Source organism: Solanum dulcamara, chromosome 3 (genome assembly GCF_947179165.1).
Source record: "Solanum dulcamara chromosome 3, daSolDulc1.2, whole genome shotgun sequence".
NCBI classification, from domain to species: Eukaryota; Viridiplantae; Streptophyta; class Magnoliopsida; order Solanales; family Solanaceae; genus Solanum; species Solanum dulcamara.
Genome location: NC_077239.1, coordinates 74,019,569 through 74,036,144, shown reverse-complemented (window position 1 = coordinate 74,036,144; position 16,576 = coordinate 74,019,569). Strand labels below are relative to the sequence as shown.

The 16,576-nt window shown below is 36.0% G+C and overlaps 1 protein-coding gene across 1 annotated transcript; it reads left to right on the top strand.

Annotated features, from left to right (window-relative positions):
- The first annotated feature begins 559 nt into the window (after positions 1–559).
- LOC129883674 (uncharacterized) lies at positions 560–14,540 on the top strand. The gene is made up of 3 exons (XM_055958289.1): positions 560–733; positions 860–1,054; positions 14,409–14,540. The coding sequence occupies exons 1-3, from the start codon at positions 560–562 to the stop codon at positions 14,538–14,540; spliced, it is 501 nt and encodes a 166-aa protein (XP_055814264.1).
- The last annotated feature ends 2,036 nt before the right edge of the window (positions 14,541–16,576 follow it).

Genomic DNA, 16,576 nt, shown 5'->3' with positions numbered 1-16,576 from the left:
GGTGGAGTGGAATGAAGAGGGATATAGCAGAGTTTGTGTCCAAGTGCCCGAACTGCCAACAAGTCAAAGTTGAGCAACAAAGCCTTGTGGGGTGGCTTAGAACATTGAGATTCCAAAATGGAAGTGGGAGATGATAGTTATGGACTTCACTATAGATTTACAGCGATCCCACATGCAATATGACTCTATTTGGGTGATTGTAGAAAGGATGACCAAATCAGCTCATTTCTTACCTGTAAAGACTACGGACACCGTAGAGGACTACACCAAATTATACCTTTGAGAAATCGTCAGACTTCATGGGGTTCCTTAGTCTATCATCTCGGATAGGGAAGCTCAATTCACTTCTCAGTTCTAGAATTCATTTCAAAAAGGTTTGGGTTCGAAGGTGAATCTTAGTATCGGTTTCCATCCTCAAAAAGATAGTCAAGCAGAGGGTACTATTAATACCCTTGAGGATATGTTGAGATCTTGTGTTATCGACTTCAAAGTTAATTGGGATGACCACTTGCTACGTATTGAGTTTGCTTATAATAATAGCTTTCAGTCGAGTATTTAAATGTCTCCATATAAGGCTTTTTACGGGAGGAGGTATAGATCATCAATTGGTTGGTTCAAGATTGGCGAAGCTGAGTTGATTAAACCAGATTTGATTCATCAAGCTATGGAAAAAGTAAAGATTTTCCAGGAAAGATTAAAGACTGCGCATAGTCGTCAGAAGTCCTACACTGATGTTAGGAGGAGAGACTTGGAGTTTGAGGTAAATGATTGGGTGTACCTAAAAGTTTTGCCTATGAAGGAAGTTATGAGATTTGGGAGGAAAGGAAAATTGAGTTCCTGATACATTGGTCCTTACCAGATTATAAGGAGAGTTGGCAACGCCGCCTATGAGTTAGAGCTTCTGCCATTGTTAGATGTCGTTCATCTGGTGCTCCATATTTCTATGCTTAAGACATGTTTGGGAGATCCTTCAATCATTGTTCCTACAGAAAACATTAGAGTGAAAGATAGTTTCTCCTATGAGGAGATTTTTGGACAAATTCTTGATCGACAGGTTCATAAATTGAGGACCAAAAAGGTTGCTTCAGTTAAAGTTCTATGGAGAAATCAATTCATTAAGGAAGCTACATGGGAAGCCAAGGAGTATATGAAAGCCAAGTACCCGCATTTATTTGTCATCTAGTGTCGATGTTGAAGGTACTATTCCAACTCCTCTTTCAATTAAGCCCTTCCTGAGTTGAGGAATCGAGTAAGTTAATCTTGGAATATAATCTTTTGAGTTCTTATATTGTATTCGTGCCTTTTGTAAACCCTTAGCTTGGTCTTCAGTCGAGGACGAATGATTAAAAGGGGGACATATTGTAACGCCCCGTATTATTTTATTTTTGACTAAATTTGAGAACCTGGCGCAAAGGTAAGAAAAGTGGACTGTATCAGTTGCTACAAGTCAACCTACGATTAATAGAAGATTCTACGGATATAGGATGGACTCGTGGTGCTGGGACTGAGGAGGAAGAATTTGATCAACTGTGAAGAGGAATTATGAGTCAATTTATGGCTCATAAGGATGTTGATGACTCTTCTTATAAGTCTTAGAGAGTCCTTGCTTAAGTTCTGAAATCACAAAGGTTCCTACGAGTCATAAAAATGACTTGTAGAAATACCTAACAGTTAGCTAAATTCCAGACCCTGAATATCACTTCTATGATTCAAGTTGACGACCCATCAAACAGTCCACGAGTCATAATAACGGGTCATATAAAAAGTTCAGAGACTTTGTTTTCTCTGATTTTTGAGGACCTGTAGGACAAGTTGAGTTTATGATTTGTCGAGTCTTTGACACGAGTCGTAGACCCCAACATTTTTCATCCTAATTCCACAATTGAAGATTACAACCCATAGATATTTCTATGAGTCGTAATAACGACTCATAGGCGACAAACTTCAAGATTTTAATAAGGATAAATTGGTCTTTTCCCACTCTTCTTAGACTAAAACCCTGACATTTTAGGACTAAATTAAGTCCCTTAACAGTACCTTGAATGCATAACCCTCTCATTAACACTTAGATTATTTAAGAGTGAGGATTTGAGAAAAGGAGAAAGGCTAGGGTTCAAGTTTTTCAATTGAGGTCTTTGAACTCTTGATTGTTCTTTGAGTCCAGGTACGTAAGGCTAACTAAAGCATGGTTTAAGTTCTTCCATGTGCCCCTAAGTATACGATTAGTTGAGTAATAAGTGATATAGGTATCCTACGAATGAATCTTTGAAAGATCTCTTTAAGTTCTGATGAGTCATGAATGAGTTTTGAAAAGAACGTCTAATTAAAAAAAGTAATGATTGAGATTATGATTGAGTTGATTGGAGTCCAATGTGACTAGATGGATTGATTTGTATAAACTAATTGATTTGAGTCTCATGAGAATATTGAGTCTTGGGAGGAGTATTGAGCACCAAATTGGATAAGAGTGCAGTTATAACTCTATTTCCATGAACTACGTCGCCAGCGTAGGATGGAGGGTTAAACCTCTTAAGTCTCAAAATGATGGACTTTGATTAATTGTGGATCTACTGATAGTGATTCATTATTTACTCTGGCAAGGTATTTGACGGGTGTAGCAACAACACCACTTCATTATACATCACCGGCTTATAGGTGATGGTTTTTTATTACAAAAACTCCAAATTAGGATATAATCTTGCATGATAGGATTGTTAGATTGAGATTGTAGATGATTGAGTCGATTTGAGAAACATTTGCTAATTCTAAATTTTTGCATACCCTTTGAGTTGATTGATGAGCATGAGGTAAGTATTTGTTGACTGTTTCTCCTTCTTGCCATTTTACATACCCATACATTCTATGTACTGAAGTTATTTGCCATTTTACAATTCAGGTGTTAGACATCCTCAACAGGCGCATCGTTGACGATTATTTTTACTTTCAGGGTTGGTGAGTCCTCCTTGTATCTGGAGGCACTCTGGATTAGTTATCTTTTCTTGAAGTAATTCTTTTTAGGTAGCCATAGACTTGTCATGGGCACCTTCTAAATAGTATTAGAGGCTTCATATACAGATAGATGATAGTGTCGAGAAGATGTTTTGGTTTTCAAAACTATCCTTATGAAATAGAGTTGATTTAAGATTTGTTTTAAATACATATTCTTACCGAAATATTGATTTGGTTATCCCACTTGAATATCTTTTAATTTGATGTCAAGTCTTCCGCTGAGTGTTTGAATGTGTGATCGGACCAAGTGGTTTACTTGAGGGCCAACAATGGTTTTTAAGTGCTGCCCATGCCTAGAGTACCCTCCCGGGGTGTGACACTAGTACGTGTTATTTGTATTGATACTATTTTTGCTATGCCACTTAGCATAGTCTGGTTGGAGGGTCAGTGGAGTTTTCTAGGGGATGGCGAAGATGATCCTCCGACAGCTCCTACTTTCCTTTCTTATGGTTGGAGTTGTGTCTTTCATTTGTATTATATCTTGTTCCTGTATTGCTCTTGTACCTGTTTTATACTAGTATCTATGGGGGTTTTATGTGTCATTTTTTTGTATAAGTGTATTATTATAGATTTCTTTAAACATCTGGTTTACTTACTTAAGTTTTAATTCAAATTCCACAATGCTTTTTATATAAAGGGTAAAGGGTTATCCTACTTAAGTCATAAAGTGGGTGCCTGCATGGCTCGATGGGTTGGATTGTGAAAATTTGATATCAGAGCCCAGGTTACCAATCTACCAATATAAGAACAAGTGCAGAATAGACTCCTGTGGATGGGTGTGTTGAAGTTCACATCTAATCTTCAGGAAGCTATAAAGCATTTAAGGAAGTAGTTACATTCCTTCTCTCTTAATCGTGCAGTCTGTCACTTGTGGTATGGGTTAAGTCTATTTGGTATCTCTGGATTCCAATTGATATCTCAACAAAGCAAACTGGGTGTCGTTGCCACGACAGAAGGGACTCAAGTAAAGAAATTAGAACCAAGAAGGTTTCAATTTGTATCTTGCCTTAGAGGTGGTGAGAATGCATGGATGAACAACTAATTGTCATCTATAAAGGGGACTTGATTAATGGATTTTAAAACTTGCTTGAGTTATGTAGCTGAATATTTGATTATAAGCATAGTGACTCCTGACTTAATGTGTGAAACACCTTTGCCTGCATGTTGAAATTATGTGGTACATGTTTGATTGTAACGTTGTGTAACATCCCCTAAAAACGTTATATACGATATTTCAATTTTCGCCTAAACATGATACAGTCTCTGTATTTTGGGCATAACTTTTCATAAGAATATCCAAATTGAGTGGTTCAAATTTCTGAGTAACCATAAGCTCATTACCTACAACTTTTATGAAGACCATATTTTAAGATTCGGAGGTTAAGTAGGTCAAATAAATTAATGTTTGTAAGGTAGGATGTTGTGACGGAAATGAGTGTTTATAGAAGAAAAATCATATCTCACCGTAGGTTTATCCAAATTGGCTGATACTTGAACGATATGAAACTAGATTTCCATATCTACAATTCTTATGAAGACACCAAATCCTAATAAGGAATTTATCTTATTCAAACGCAGCTCCCAAAAAGAGTATTCTGTCAAAGATAACTCATTTCACATACCATAGAAAGATCTAGATACATTGACATCACTCATTACATAAATTGTCCTCCATTTAACATCATCCATGACATCAATATATTCCACTAAATTTTCAGATTTTTCTTTATAATTATTTTATTTATTGTTAGGTCCTCTTTCCCACCTATAAATATCCACCTTATTTCCTCATTTTATTCATCAAGCTTTCTCAAGCAAATCTTCTCTCTATACACTTCTTTACATATTCTCAAATATAGTTTTAGTTCTTAGTAGTAAAGAAATACTATTTCGGTGATTCATATACTCCGAGTAGTACAAAAAACGTTCCAGCAAGGAGAGAAGCTAGGACTCAAGAGTGTTCATTAAGTCTTTCGGTACCAACTAAAGCTTCGGTTTCCAGGTATGTAAGGCTTCAATGAGAGTATCCCTTCCACTCTCATGTCTAAAATAATTATATGATAAATTATATTTATTTTTTTAAGCTCTACTCTAAGTTATGTGGGTGTTTATCCATGGGTTCTTTCACCCATGTAGTCCAAAAACTCTTTCAATTAAGTCTTTTGATTTCACGTAATATTTTCTTATGGTAATTCTTATTTTTACTTAATAGTATGAATCATGGTTAAACTAATGATTATTGGTCTATTTTGATGCAACATAATTTTATATGTATGAATTGATGGTTTACAAGTAATTCATCTATTTATCTATTTAAAAGTTCTTGAAATTTATGGTGGGTTGTTTAAAAGCATGATTTTTAATTAATGGATTTCAAAGTATTTATGTATATTTATTTACATACATATTTGCAAGTTGAAGTGATTTGAACCCACCTAGTTTTACTATGTTTTTAATAAAGTTTGACTTGAAAGCTTTGACTCCAAATAAATGTTTATGAAAGCAATATCTATGATCAAAAAGGGAGTCTTATGAAATGAAAGAATGATGAAATGATATGAATGATGGATTCTTTATGCAATAAGGACAATTCTTGTATATTTGAATTATCAAATGTTTTAATGAGCTATTCTACCGAATATGATGTTTGAAATCTCAAGTTATATGCTATGAATATTTTGAAGTATTAAACTATTCCGTGGGATTGACTTAGCACCGAATGAGGCATTGAGGTGGGATTCGGTAAGAGAATCATAGTAGCAACCCGTTGTCTCATTAACTATGTGCCAACATAGGAGCCCTTGTAGGCTTAGGCTAATAGATCCATAAATAGCCCTTAAAGTTAAAGTTAAAGAAATGAATGAAGTTGACGGAGTTCTACCTGGCAAGTAGTCTCCCCGGCCAACGTAGGGGGTTATGTTGGATTCCATGTAATAGCTCGCATGGTCTTAAATGTCGATTATGGTTAATTTCCCATAAAATGAATGTTTAAAGAATATCTATATGATTTATTATGCATACATTAAATTATGTTCCATATTACATAAATGTTTTAATGTTTCCTCAATGTTCATGCATCCTTACATACTTAGTACATTCAAAGTACTAACGCATACTCTTTTGCCTACATGATATCACCATGTAGGGATCAGTGCTTCTCCTCGTTCTCCTCCATGTGGCTAGTTGATATTCCATTGAAGACTACTTTTGGTGAGTTCCCATGTTCCGGGAACAATACCCCTTTATCTTTCTAGCTTATGATATGTTAAAATATTTTACTATGGCATTTCTTCTATTATGATTGAGGGTGAGCTAGGGACTTGTCTTAGCCCCGTTAAATCTAATAGTTAGAGGTATTGTTGGACATATGTAAGTTGAAGATTTACTATTATGATTTCCGCTTGTTCATTTATCATCATTACCTATGAAAGGCTAAAAGAATGCTAAGAGGCTTGATTGAGGTACTTTCGGGTTCCTCATTCGCCATGTCACGTCTAGGCCCTAGGCTTGGGTCGTGACAAACTTGGTATCAAAGCCCGAGGTTTTGAATGATCCTTGGAAGTCCAACATACCGCGTCGAATAGGTTCTTTTTCATGGTTGTGAAGCGCGCCATAATTATGAATAAGAGACTATGAGGCGTTTAGGAAAATTTTAACTTCTTTCAAATTCATGTCGTTCCTTAGAGTGTCCTAAGCTTTCCTTTAACTAACGACCCATTTTGTGTGCTCTAGATAATGACTCGTGGAAGACCACATCAAAGAGCAAGGGTTGACGATGAGGACCAAACTCCTCCGGTTCCTAATGCCCAATATCATGAGGATGGGGTAACCCATGCTGAGTTTCGCAGTGTTATTACTTTGTTAGCTCAAGTCGTATCCAACCAAGGGAATCTAGGTGTTCCTTCTCCCCAAATGCAAAATCCAGCCTCTAGGATTCGGGATTTCCAAAAGATGAATCCGCCCGAGTTCGATGGTTCTAAACTAGATGAGGACCCTATGGAGTTCATTAATGAGGTGTACCGAATTGTGGCTATCATGGGTGTGCCACCAAATGAGAAGGCCGAGCTAGTGGCCTATCAACTCAAAGGTGTGGCTCGAGTGTGGTGCGAACAATGGGTTGTTGAAAGGGATGAAGAAATAGGATTGATAGGATGGGAAGAGTTCAAAGGTGCCTTTCTAGACCGCTTCTTCCCATTAGAGCTAAGGGAGGCCAAAATCCAAGAGTTCATCAACCTCCGTCAAGGGACTATGAGCGTGAGGGAGTATGCTCTCAAATTCACTAAGTTGTCAAAGTATGCTCCCTTTATGGTCTCTGACCCAAGAGCTAGGATGAACAAGTTTATTTTCGGTGTCTCAAGCTTGGTGTATAAGGAGTGCAAAATAGCCATGTTGGTCAAGGAGATGGACATCTCTCGGTTAATGACTTACGCAGAACAAATCGAAGAAGAGAAGCTTAGAGAGATATCAAGGGGGTTCAAAAAGGCTAGAATGGATGGTGGAGGGTTTAACCCTCAAAGGTCCGATCATGGTAACAATGGCAAAGGCCAAGGTGGGCAACGATTTGTGGGATAGGGTTCCACCAATACTCCTCCTCCAAAGTTCAACAAGGACAAGAGTGGTAAACCAATGATTCCAAGAGAGAATGTTGCTACTCAAACTTTCCCCACTTGCAAGAAGTGTGGAAGGACTCACAAAGGAGAATGCTTAGCCGGCTCTAATGCATGCTTTAAGTGTGGCAAGCTGGGCCACCATGTTAAGGATTGTAGAGATGGTAGTGGTAGGACTCAAGGACAAATTGCTCATGGTCAACAAGTCCAAGGAGGTGTCCAACGCACTAATTGCTTTTACGCCTTGCATGGGAGACAAGAGGTTGAGGATGCACCCAATGTCATTACCGATATGTTAAAGGTCTTTTCTTTTGATGTGTATGCACTATTAGATCCGTGTACAAATTTATCTTTTGTTACTCCATTCCTTGCTAATAGATTTGATGTTTTACCTGAAATGTTATTAGAACCTTATTTGGTGTCTACCCCTGTTGGTGAGTCAGTTATTGCTAGAAAGGTCTATAGGGGTTGCCTTGTGTCTATCTTGCATAAAGTTATTCCTTGTGATCTCATTGAGCTTGACATGATAGATTTCGATGTCATTCTTGGGATGGATTAGTTATATGCATCTTATGCTTCCATAGAATGTAGGAATCGTCGAGTCAAGTTCCAATTTCTAAATGAGCCTGTTATTGAATGGCAGGGTCGTGATTCAGTGGTGAAGAGTCAGTTTATTTCTTATCTTAAGGCTCGCAAAATGATTTCTAAGGGATGTATTTATCATATTGTGAGGGTTAGGGATGTCAACTCCAAAAGTCCTTCTCTTGAGTCAGTTCCTATAGTCAATGAATTCCCCGATGTCTTTCCTGAAGACCTTCCCGGTGTCCCTCCCGAAAGGGAAGTTGATTTTTGTATCGATCTCCTCCCCGATACCCAACCTATCTCTATTCCTCCTTACCGCATGGCCCCAGCATAATTGAAAGAGCTGAAGCAACAATTAAAGGACTTGTTAGAGAAGGGGTTCATAAGACCAAGTATTTCACCATGGGGTGCTCCCGTTCTATTTGTAAGAAAGAAGGATGGGTCACTTCGAATGTGCATAGACTACCGGCAATTAAATAAGATGACCATTAAGAACAAGTACCCACTCCCTAGAATAGATGACTTATTTGATCAATTACAAGGGGCAAGTCACTTCTCCAAGATCGATCTTCGGTCCGGCTACCACCAACTGCGGGTAAGGAAGTGTGACATTCCCAAAACAGCCTTCCGAACAAGGTATGGTCACTATGAGTTTGTGGTGATGAGTTTTGGGTTGACGAATGCACCGGCGGTGTTTATGGACTTAATGAATAGGGTGTTCAAACCTTACCTTGATACCTTTGTAGTAGTCTTCATTGATGATATTTTAATTTACTCTCGGAGTGAGAAAGAACATAAAAATCACTTAAGAGTTGTGCTTCAAACTTTGAGGGATAGACAATTATTTGCAAAATTTAGTAAGTGTGAATTTTGGTTAAAGGAGGTAGCATTTCTTGGTCACGTAGTGTCTGGTGATGGGATCAAGGTTGATCCTAAGAAAATAGAGGCAGTCAAAAATTGGCCTAGACCATTATCTCCTTCAGACATTAGGAGCTTCTTAGGTCTAGCTAGGTACTACAGAAGGTTCGTCAAAGGCTTTTCTTCCATCTCATCTCCTATGATAAAATTGACCCAAAAGAAATCCAAATTCATATGGACAGATGAGTGTGAGAAGAGTTTCCAGACCTTAAAAGATCGACTTACCTCTGCTTCTATTTTGACTCTCCCAGAAGGATTAGAGGGGTTTGTAGTTTATTATGATGCTTCAAAGATTGGTTTAGGTTGTGTCTTAATGCAAAACGGCAAGGTCATAACCTATGCTTCTAGGCAATTAAAGGTGCATGAGCGTAACTACCCTACCCATGACCTTGAATTGGCGGCCGTTGTTTTTTCTCTAAAGATTTGGAGGCATTACCTCTATGGGGTGTATGTAGATGTGTATGCTGATCATAGGAGTCTTCAATATGTGTTCACCCAAAAAGACCTTAATCTAAGTCAAAGGAGGTGGCTAGAACTCCTTAAGGACTATGACATAAGTGTGCACTATCATCCGGGTAAAGCTAATGTGGTTGCTGATGCACTTAGTAGAGTGTCTATGGGGAGTGTGGCCCATGTGGATGAAAGTAAGAGGGAGTTGGTGAAAGATGTTCACCGATTGGCTAGATTAGGGGTGAAGTTGGGTAGTACTAATGATGGGGGTATGGTTGTTCAAAATAGGTCTGAATCTTCTTTGGTGGTGGATGTTAAAACAAAGCAAGATCTTGACCCAAAGTTTATTGAGTTAAAGAAGTTGGTAAAGGAAAAGAAGATAGAGGTCTTTTCCCAAGGGGGAGATGGGGTTATATACTATCAAGGTCGAATATGTGTTCCAAATGTTGATGGCCTAAGGAGTTTGATCATGATGGAGGTTTATAATTCTACATACTCCATTCATCCCGGTTCAACGAAAATGTACCGAGACTTAAAGGAGTTGTATTGGTGGGGTGGCATGAAGAAGGACATAGCAAGGTTTGTGTGCGAATGTACAAATTGCCAACAAGTGAAGGCCGAACATCAAAGGCCGGGTGGACTAGCTCAAGACATTAAAATCCCTACTTGGAAGTGGGAAGATGTGAATATGGATTTTGTAGTGGGTTTGCCTCATACCCGGAAGCGTCATGACTCGATTTGGGTAATTGTTGATAGAATGACTAAGTCAGCTCACTTCCTACCAATTAAAACTTCTTATAGTGCTGAAGACTATGCTAAGTTGTATATTCGAGAGTTGGTGAGGTTGCATGGTGTGCCATTATCCATTATTTCAGATCGTGGTACCCAATTTACTTTACACTTCTGGAGATCATTTCAAAAAGGCCTCGGTACTAAGGTAAAGTTGAGCACCGCATTCCATCCTCAAACAGATGGGCAAGCCGAAAGGACGATTCAAACACTAGAGGATATGTTAAGGGCTTGTGTGTTGGAGTTTAAAGGGAATTGGGATGATCATCTACCTCTCATCGAGTTTGCCTATAATAATAGTTACCACTCAAGTATTGAGATGGCACCATTTGAGGCTTTGTATGGGAGACGATGTAGATCACCGGTTGGTTGGTTCGAAGTAGGTGAGATGACCTTGTTGGGCCCCGATTTGGTACTTGATGCTTTAGAGAAGGTGAAGATCATTAGAGAAAGGTTGAAGATGGCTCAAAGTCGTCAAAAGTCCTATTCTGACACTAGAAGAAGGGATCTTGAGTTTAATGTGGATGATCGGGTGTATCTAAAGGTTTCACCCATGAAAGGCGTGGTTCGATTTGGTAAGAAAGGGAAATTAAGACCTAGGTATGTAGGTCCTTATAGAATCGTGAGACGTGTTGGCAAGGTTGCATATGAGTTGGAATTACCATTGGAAATGGCCATGGTTCATCCGGTGTTTCACGTGTCATTGTTAAAAAAAAGTGTGGGTGATCCTAGTTCCATTGTACCTATGGGAGTAGTGAATATTGAAGAAAACTTGACCTATGAAAAAGTTCCTGTGGAAATTTTGGATCGGCAAGTTAAGAGATTGAGGAACAAAGAAGTTGCATCTGTTAAAGTCATTTGGAGGAATCAACAAATAGAAAGTGCAACATGGGAAGCGGAAGCGGATATGATTAAGAGATACCCTCATCTTTTCCCCTTTACCCAAACCTAAGGTATTAAGTTGTCCTTGCTCAATTACTTGAAATCTTTACATCTCAACTTTTCTTGTCATATGCTTGCAAAATTATGAAATATATTTTTTAAATGATATTTTAAATTACACTGTTGCATTAATGATAAGTTGTTTGTTAACACTCTACTCTACTCAAGCTAAATCTTTTATCATTCGAGGACGAATGTTCCCAAGGGGGAGATAATGTAACATCCCCTAAAAACGTTGTATACAATGTTTCAATTTTCGCCTAAACATGATACAACCTCTGTATTTTATGCCTAACTTTTCATAGGAATATCCAAATTGAGTGTTTCAAATTTCTGAGTAACCACAAGATCATTACCTACAACTTTTATGAAGACCATATTTTAAGATTCGGAGGTTAAGTAGGTCAAATAAATTAATTTTTGTAAGGTAGGATGTTGTGACGGAAATGAGTGTTTATAGAAGAAAAATCATATCTCACTGTAGGTTTATCCAAATTGGTTGATTCTTGAACGATATGACACTAGATTTCCATATCTACAATTCTTAGGAAAACACCAAATCCTAATAAGGAATTTATCTTATTCAAACGCAGCTCCCAAAAAGAGTATTCTGTCAAAGATAACTCATTTCACATACCATAGAAAGATCTAGATACATTTGACATCACTCATTACATAAATTATCCTCCATTTAACATCATCCATGACATCAATATATTCCACTAAATTTTCAGATTTTTCTTTATAATTATTTTATTTATTGTTAGGTCCTCTTTCCCACCTATAAATATCCACCTTATTTCCTCATTTTATTCATCAAGCTTTCTCAAGCAAATCTTCTCTCTATACACTTCTTTACACATTCTCAAATATAGTTTTAGTTCTTAGTAGTAAAGAAATACTATTTCGGTGATTCATATACTCCAAGTAGTACACAAAACGTTCCGACGAGGAGAGAAGCTAGGACTCAAGAGTGTTCATTAAGTCTTTCGGTACCAACTAAAGCTTCGGTTTCCAGGTATGTAAGGCTTCAATGAGAGTATCCCTTCCACTCTCATGTCTAAAATAATTATATGATAAATTATATTTATTTTTTTAAGCTCTACTCTAAGTTATGTGGGTGTTTATCCATGGGTTCTTTCACCCATGTAGTCCAAAAACTCTTTCAATTAAGTCTTTTGATTTCACGTAATATTTTCTTATGGTAATTCTTATTTTTACTTAATAGTATGAATCATGGTTAAACTAATGATTATTGGTCTATTTTGATGCAACATAATTTTATATGTATGAATTGATGGTTTACAAGTAATTCATCTATTTATCTATTTAAAGGTTCTTGAAATTTATGGTGGGTTGTTTAAAAGCATGATTTTTAATTAATGGATTTCAAAGTATTTATGTATATTTATTTACATACATATTTGCAAGTTGAAGTGATTTGAACCCACCTAGTTTTACTATGTTTTTAATAAAGTTTGACTTGAAAGCTTTGACTCCAAATAAATGTTTATGAAAGCAATATCTATGATCAAAAAGGGAGTCTTATGAAATGAAAGAATGATGAAATGATATGAATGATGGATTCTTTATGCAATAAGGACAATTCTTGTATATTTGAATTATCAAATGTTTTAATGAGCTATTCTACCGAATATGATGTTTGAAATCTCAAGTTATATGCTATGAATATTTTGAAGTATTAAACTATTCCGTGGGATTGACTTAGCACCGAATGAGGCATTGAGGTGGGATTCGGTAAGGGAATCCTAGTAGCAACCCGTTGTCTCATTAACTATGTGCCAACATAGGAGCCCTTGTAGGCTTAGGCTAATAGATCCATAAATAGCCCTTAAAGTTAAAGTTAAAGAAATGAATGAAGTTGACGGAGTTCTACCTGGCAAGTAGTCTCCCCGGCCAACGTAGGGGGTTATGTTGGATTCCATGTAATAGCTCGCATGGTCTTAAATGTCGATTATGGTTAATTTCCCATAAAATGAATGTTTTAAAGAATATCTATATGATTTATTATGCATACATTAAATTATGTTCCATATTACATAAATGTTTTAATGTTTCCTCAATGTTCATGCATCCTTACATACTTAGTACATTCAAAGTACTAACGCATACTCTTTTGCCTACATGATATCACCATGTAGGGATCAGTGCTTCTCCTCGTTCTCCTCCACGTGGCTAGTTGATATTCCATTGAAGACTACTTTTGGTGAGTTCCCATGTTCCGGGAACAATACCCCTTTATCTTTCTAGCTTATGATATGTTAAAATATTTTACTATGGCATTTCTTCTATTATGATTGAGGGTGAGCTAGGGACTTGTCTTAGCTCCGTTAAATCTAATAGTTAGAGGTATTGTTGGACATATGTAAGTTGAAGATTTACTATTATGATTTTCGCTTGTTCATTTATCATCATTACCTATGAAAGGCTAAAAGAATGCTAAGAGGCTTGATTGAGGTACTTTCGGGTTCCTCATTCGCCATGTCACGTCTAGGCCCTAGGCTTGGGTCGTGACACGTTGTGAGCTAGATGTCAGGAAGGAGTCATAACTGGGTTATGTGCATTAGTCTTGTGTAAGACCCAAGACAATTAAAAAATGAGTTCTAATGTGTTAAATGATATACTCAAGTGAGGAAATGCAGCATGTAAATGGTACATGGACTTACCATCGGTAATAATTTGTAAGGAAAATTAACAAGTGGGGACTGTGGAGAAACTCTGGTTTCAGGATAGTCGGAATTTGTTGTAAACCAAGTGAGAAAAAGAGCTAGTGTTGTACATTAGTGTAAGGGTGGTTATAAAGATTTCCTTGACATAATTCGTAACTGGGCTAAAACAGTGTGTTGTGAAATTGTGTTTATCTGTTATGATAGGGTGGAACGGTTAGTTTGAGTTAATAAGATCTCAATGTTACAAGTTATGCTAATTCGTGCCTTATTAGTCTTGTTGTCATTGGTCTAATCGGGCTAACGGATGGACCCTAGTGGTGTGTCTAGTCGACTCTGGGACAGTTTTTGTTAAAATCCTCATGAAAGAGGAGTCAAATGGGTTAAGTTTAACTCTGGAAGTCCTAAGGTGAATATGGGACAGGAAAATGAACCAAGGGAAATTACTGACGCTACTATCTCGGCGATTTCCGCACCAGCGGGAATATCCCGCCAGAGCGGGAATTATCCTGCCAGAGCAGGAATTATCCCGCCAGGACAGGATCTCGCGAGATAGAGACCTCAGAAAGGGGTTCCTTGTTTTTTTTCTTCTTTTGCAATAAACTCCTAAACACAAATGATTTATTCTAAGGCATATATAGTGCTCAACTAAGACTGAATAGACATAACAACAATGGGATTTGTTATCTCGGAAGTAGATGATTTAAAAATTAATTTCAACTTTATAGAGAAAAAATCAATTTTAGAAAAAAGAAGAGTCCTCACTTAATTTTGTAAAGAAGTTAAAAAAACTTAATTTAAAAGATCATAACAGATTTGAGTCTTAAAATTCAGAGAAAAAAGGTACGAGGTTCTTATTGCCACTTTAAGAAGGTGTTAAGCATTTAAAGTGGTCACTAACGCACGGTTAACCAGCGATTTGAAAATTCTGATTTTGACTAACTTTGGAAAAATGTATTTAACATTAATCAAGACATTAAACAATTTGAAAAGAATATAAACTTTAAAACATTTAGGATAATTTATAAGGAAAAATAGACTTGATATGAAAATGATTAAATAAAGGAGAAATAATTTAAATAAATCATTTAAATGAAACAAATGATCATAAAAATGATCTCTCATCAAGGAATTTAATTAAGTTAAAATAAATAATTGATGTTAGACATCTTCAAACAAAAAATATCGGACGAGCAATTAGCACATAAAATCTCAAGTAAGCCCCTACATTAATTAATTAACATGCTTGAAAACACAAACAAGTTATGAAGGTCATAATAATTATGTGTGTGCATACATAATCAGATGTATGCATCATAACACGAAAACTTAAATAATATGAAAAACATTAATTATTTGACATGTGTGGGCAATCTTAATTGCTACACTTAAACATAACAGAAAGGAGATATTGTTTTTTAATTACTAACTAAAGACATTTCATAAAATCCTACTAATATGATTTCTAGTTAATAGCATGTTGAGAAATCTATTAAAATACTATCTATAGGCATGGTACCTAAATGAAATGATATGCTAAAAATTTATTAAAATTGTAGGCATGATTTCAAAGTAGAATAACATAATAAATACTTGTTAGGGTCCTATAGGCATAGTTTCTATAAAAATATATATAACGTCACACTATAAGGGACATGATTTTAACCGGCAAGATCAATTTTAATCTATGGGCATGATTTCTACATAAAATGAAATTCTTGAAATATTTTACATCTAAATGATATGCTGAAATTAGTATTAAAACCTATGATAATGGTTTTTAAAATATAGAAATATTCCTTAAGTCCTATAGACATGGTTTTTATATAATTTTAGCATGCAAAAGAATGTTAAATAAATCATATAAAATATGATTTCTAAGTAATTGTGACATGTTGAAAATATTTATGAAGATCTTATAGGCATGATTTCTATACGAATTGATATGCTAAAAAAACATATGAGACCCTATAGGCATGATTTCTATGACATAATATACTCAAAAATATAATTGAATTAAATAGGCATGATTTTTATATATAATATGCTCAAAATATAATTGAAGTAAATGGGCATGATTTCTATATAATTTTAACATGTTAAAAGTAGAATTAAATCCTATTGGCATTTTTTCTAAGGGGAAACATATACAAAGCTAAATTAATTGTGACTTTATTAACCTAATAGTTGGCGATTCAAATTAAACAAAATAAAGAAAACTAGCATATTACTTGATAACTATTTAAAAGGGTTATAATATGTTAAAATTAGACAGTTGATGGTAGACAAATGGGTGATGTCCAGATTATATTATCATCATTCAAACAAAATATTGATCTCTTTTAATCAACTAAAATTAGTGACAACTATAAGAAAAGAAAATCATTTAATTATCTAAGCATCACGATAAAGGCATGATTTTAATAACTAAAATTATTTAATTCTTATAGGCGTATTTATCTATCACACATGCACAAATTATTTAATTCAAGATCTTGCACATCTCATCAATGAAATTTTGAGGATCCTCCTCAATCTTAGACCCTGTGAAGATTGGCGGGTTCATCCTCAGAAAATCTCTAATCCTTGTGG

What these genes read in the sequence shown, in the direction of transcription:
- LOC129883674 (XM_055958289.1), top strand. Translation starts at nt 560, where the DNA reads ATGTCTCCATATAAGGCTTTTTACGGGAGGAGGTATAGATCATCAATT. An exon ending in GTCAGAAGTCCTACACTGAT is followed by an intron (nt 734 to 859) that starts GTTAGGAGGAGA and finishes GGTCCTTACCAG; the next exon opens with ATTATAAGGAGAGTTGGCAA. An exon ending in GACAAATTCTTGATCGACAG is followed by an intron (nt 1,055 to 14,408) that starts GTTCATAAATTG and finishes AATATGGGACAG; the next exon opens with GAAAATGAACCAAGGGAAAT.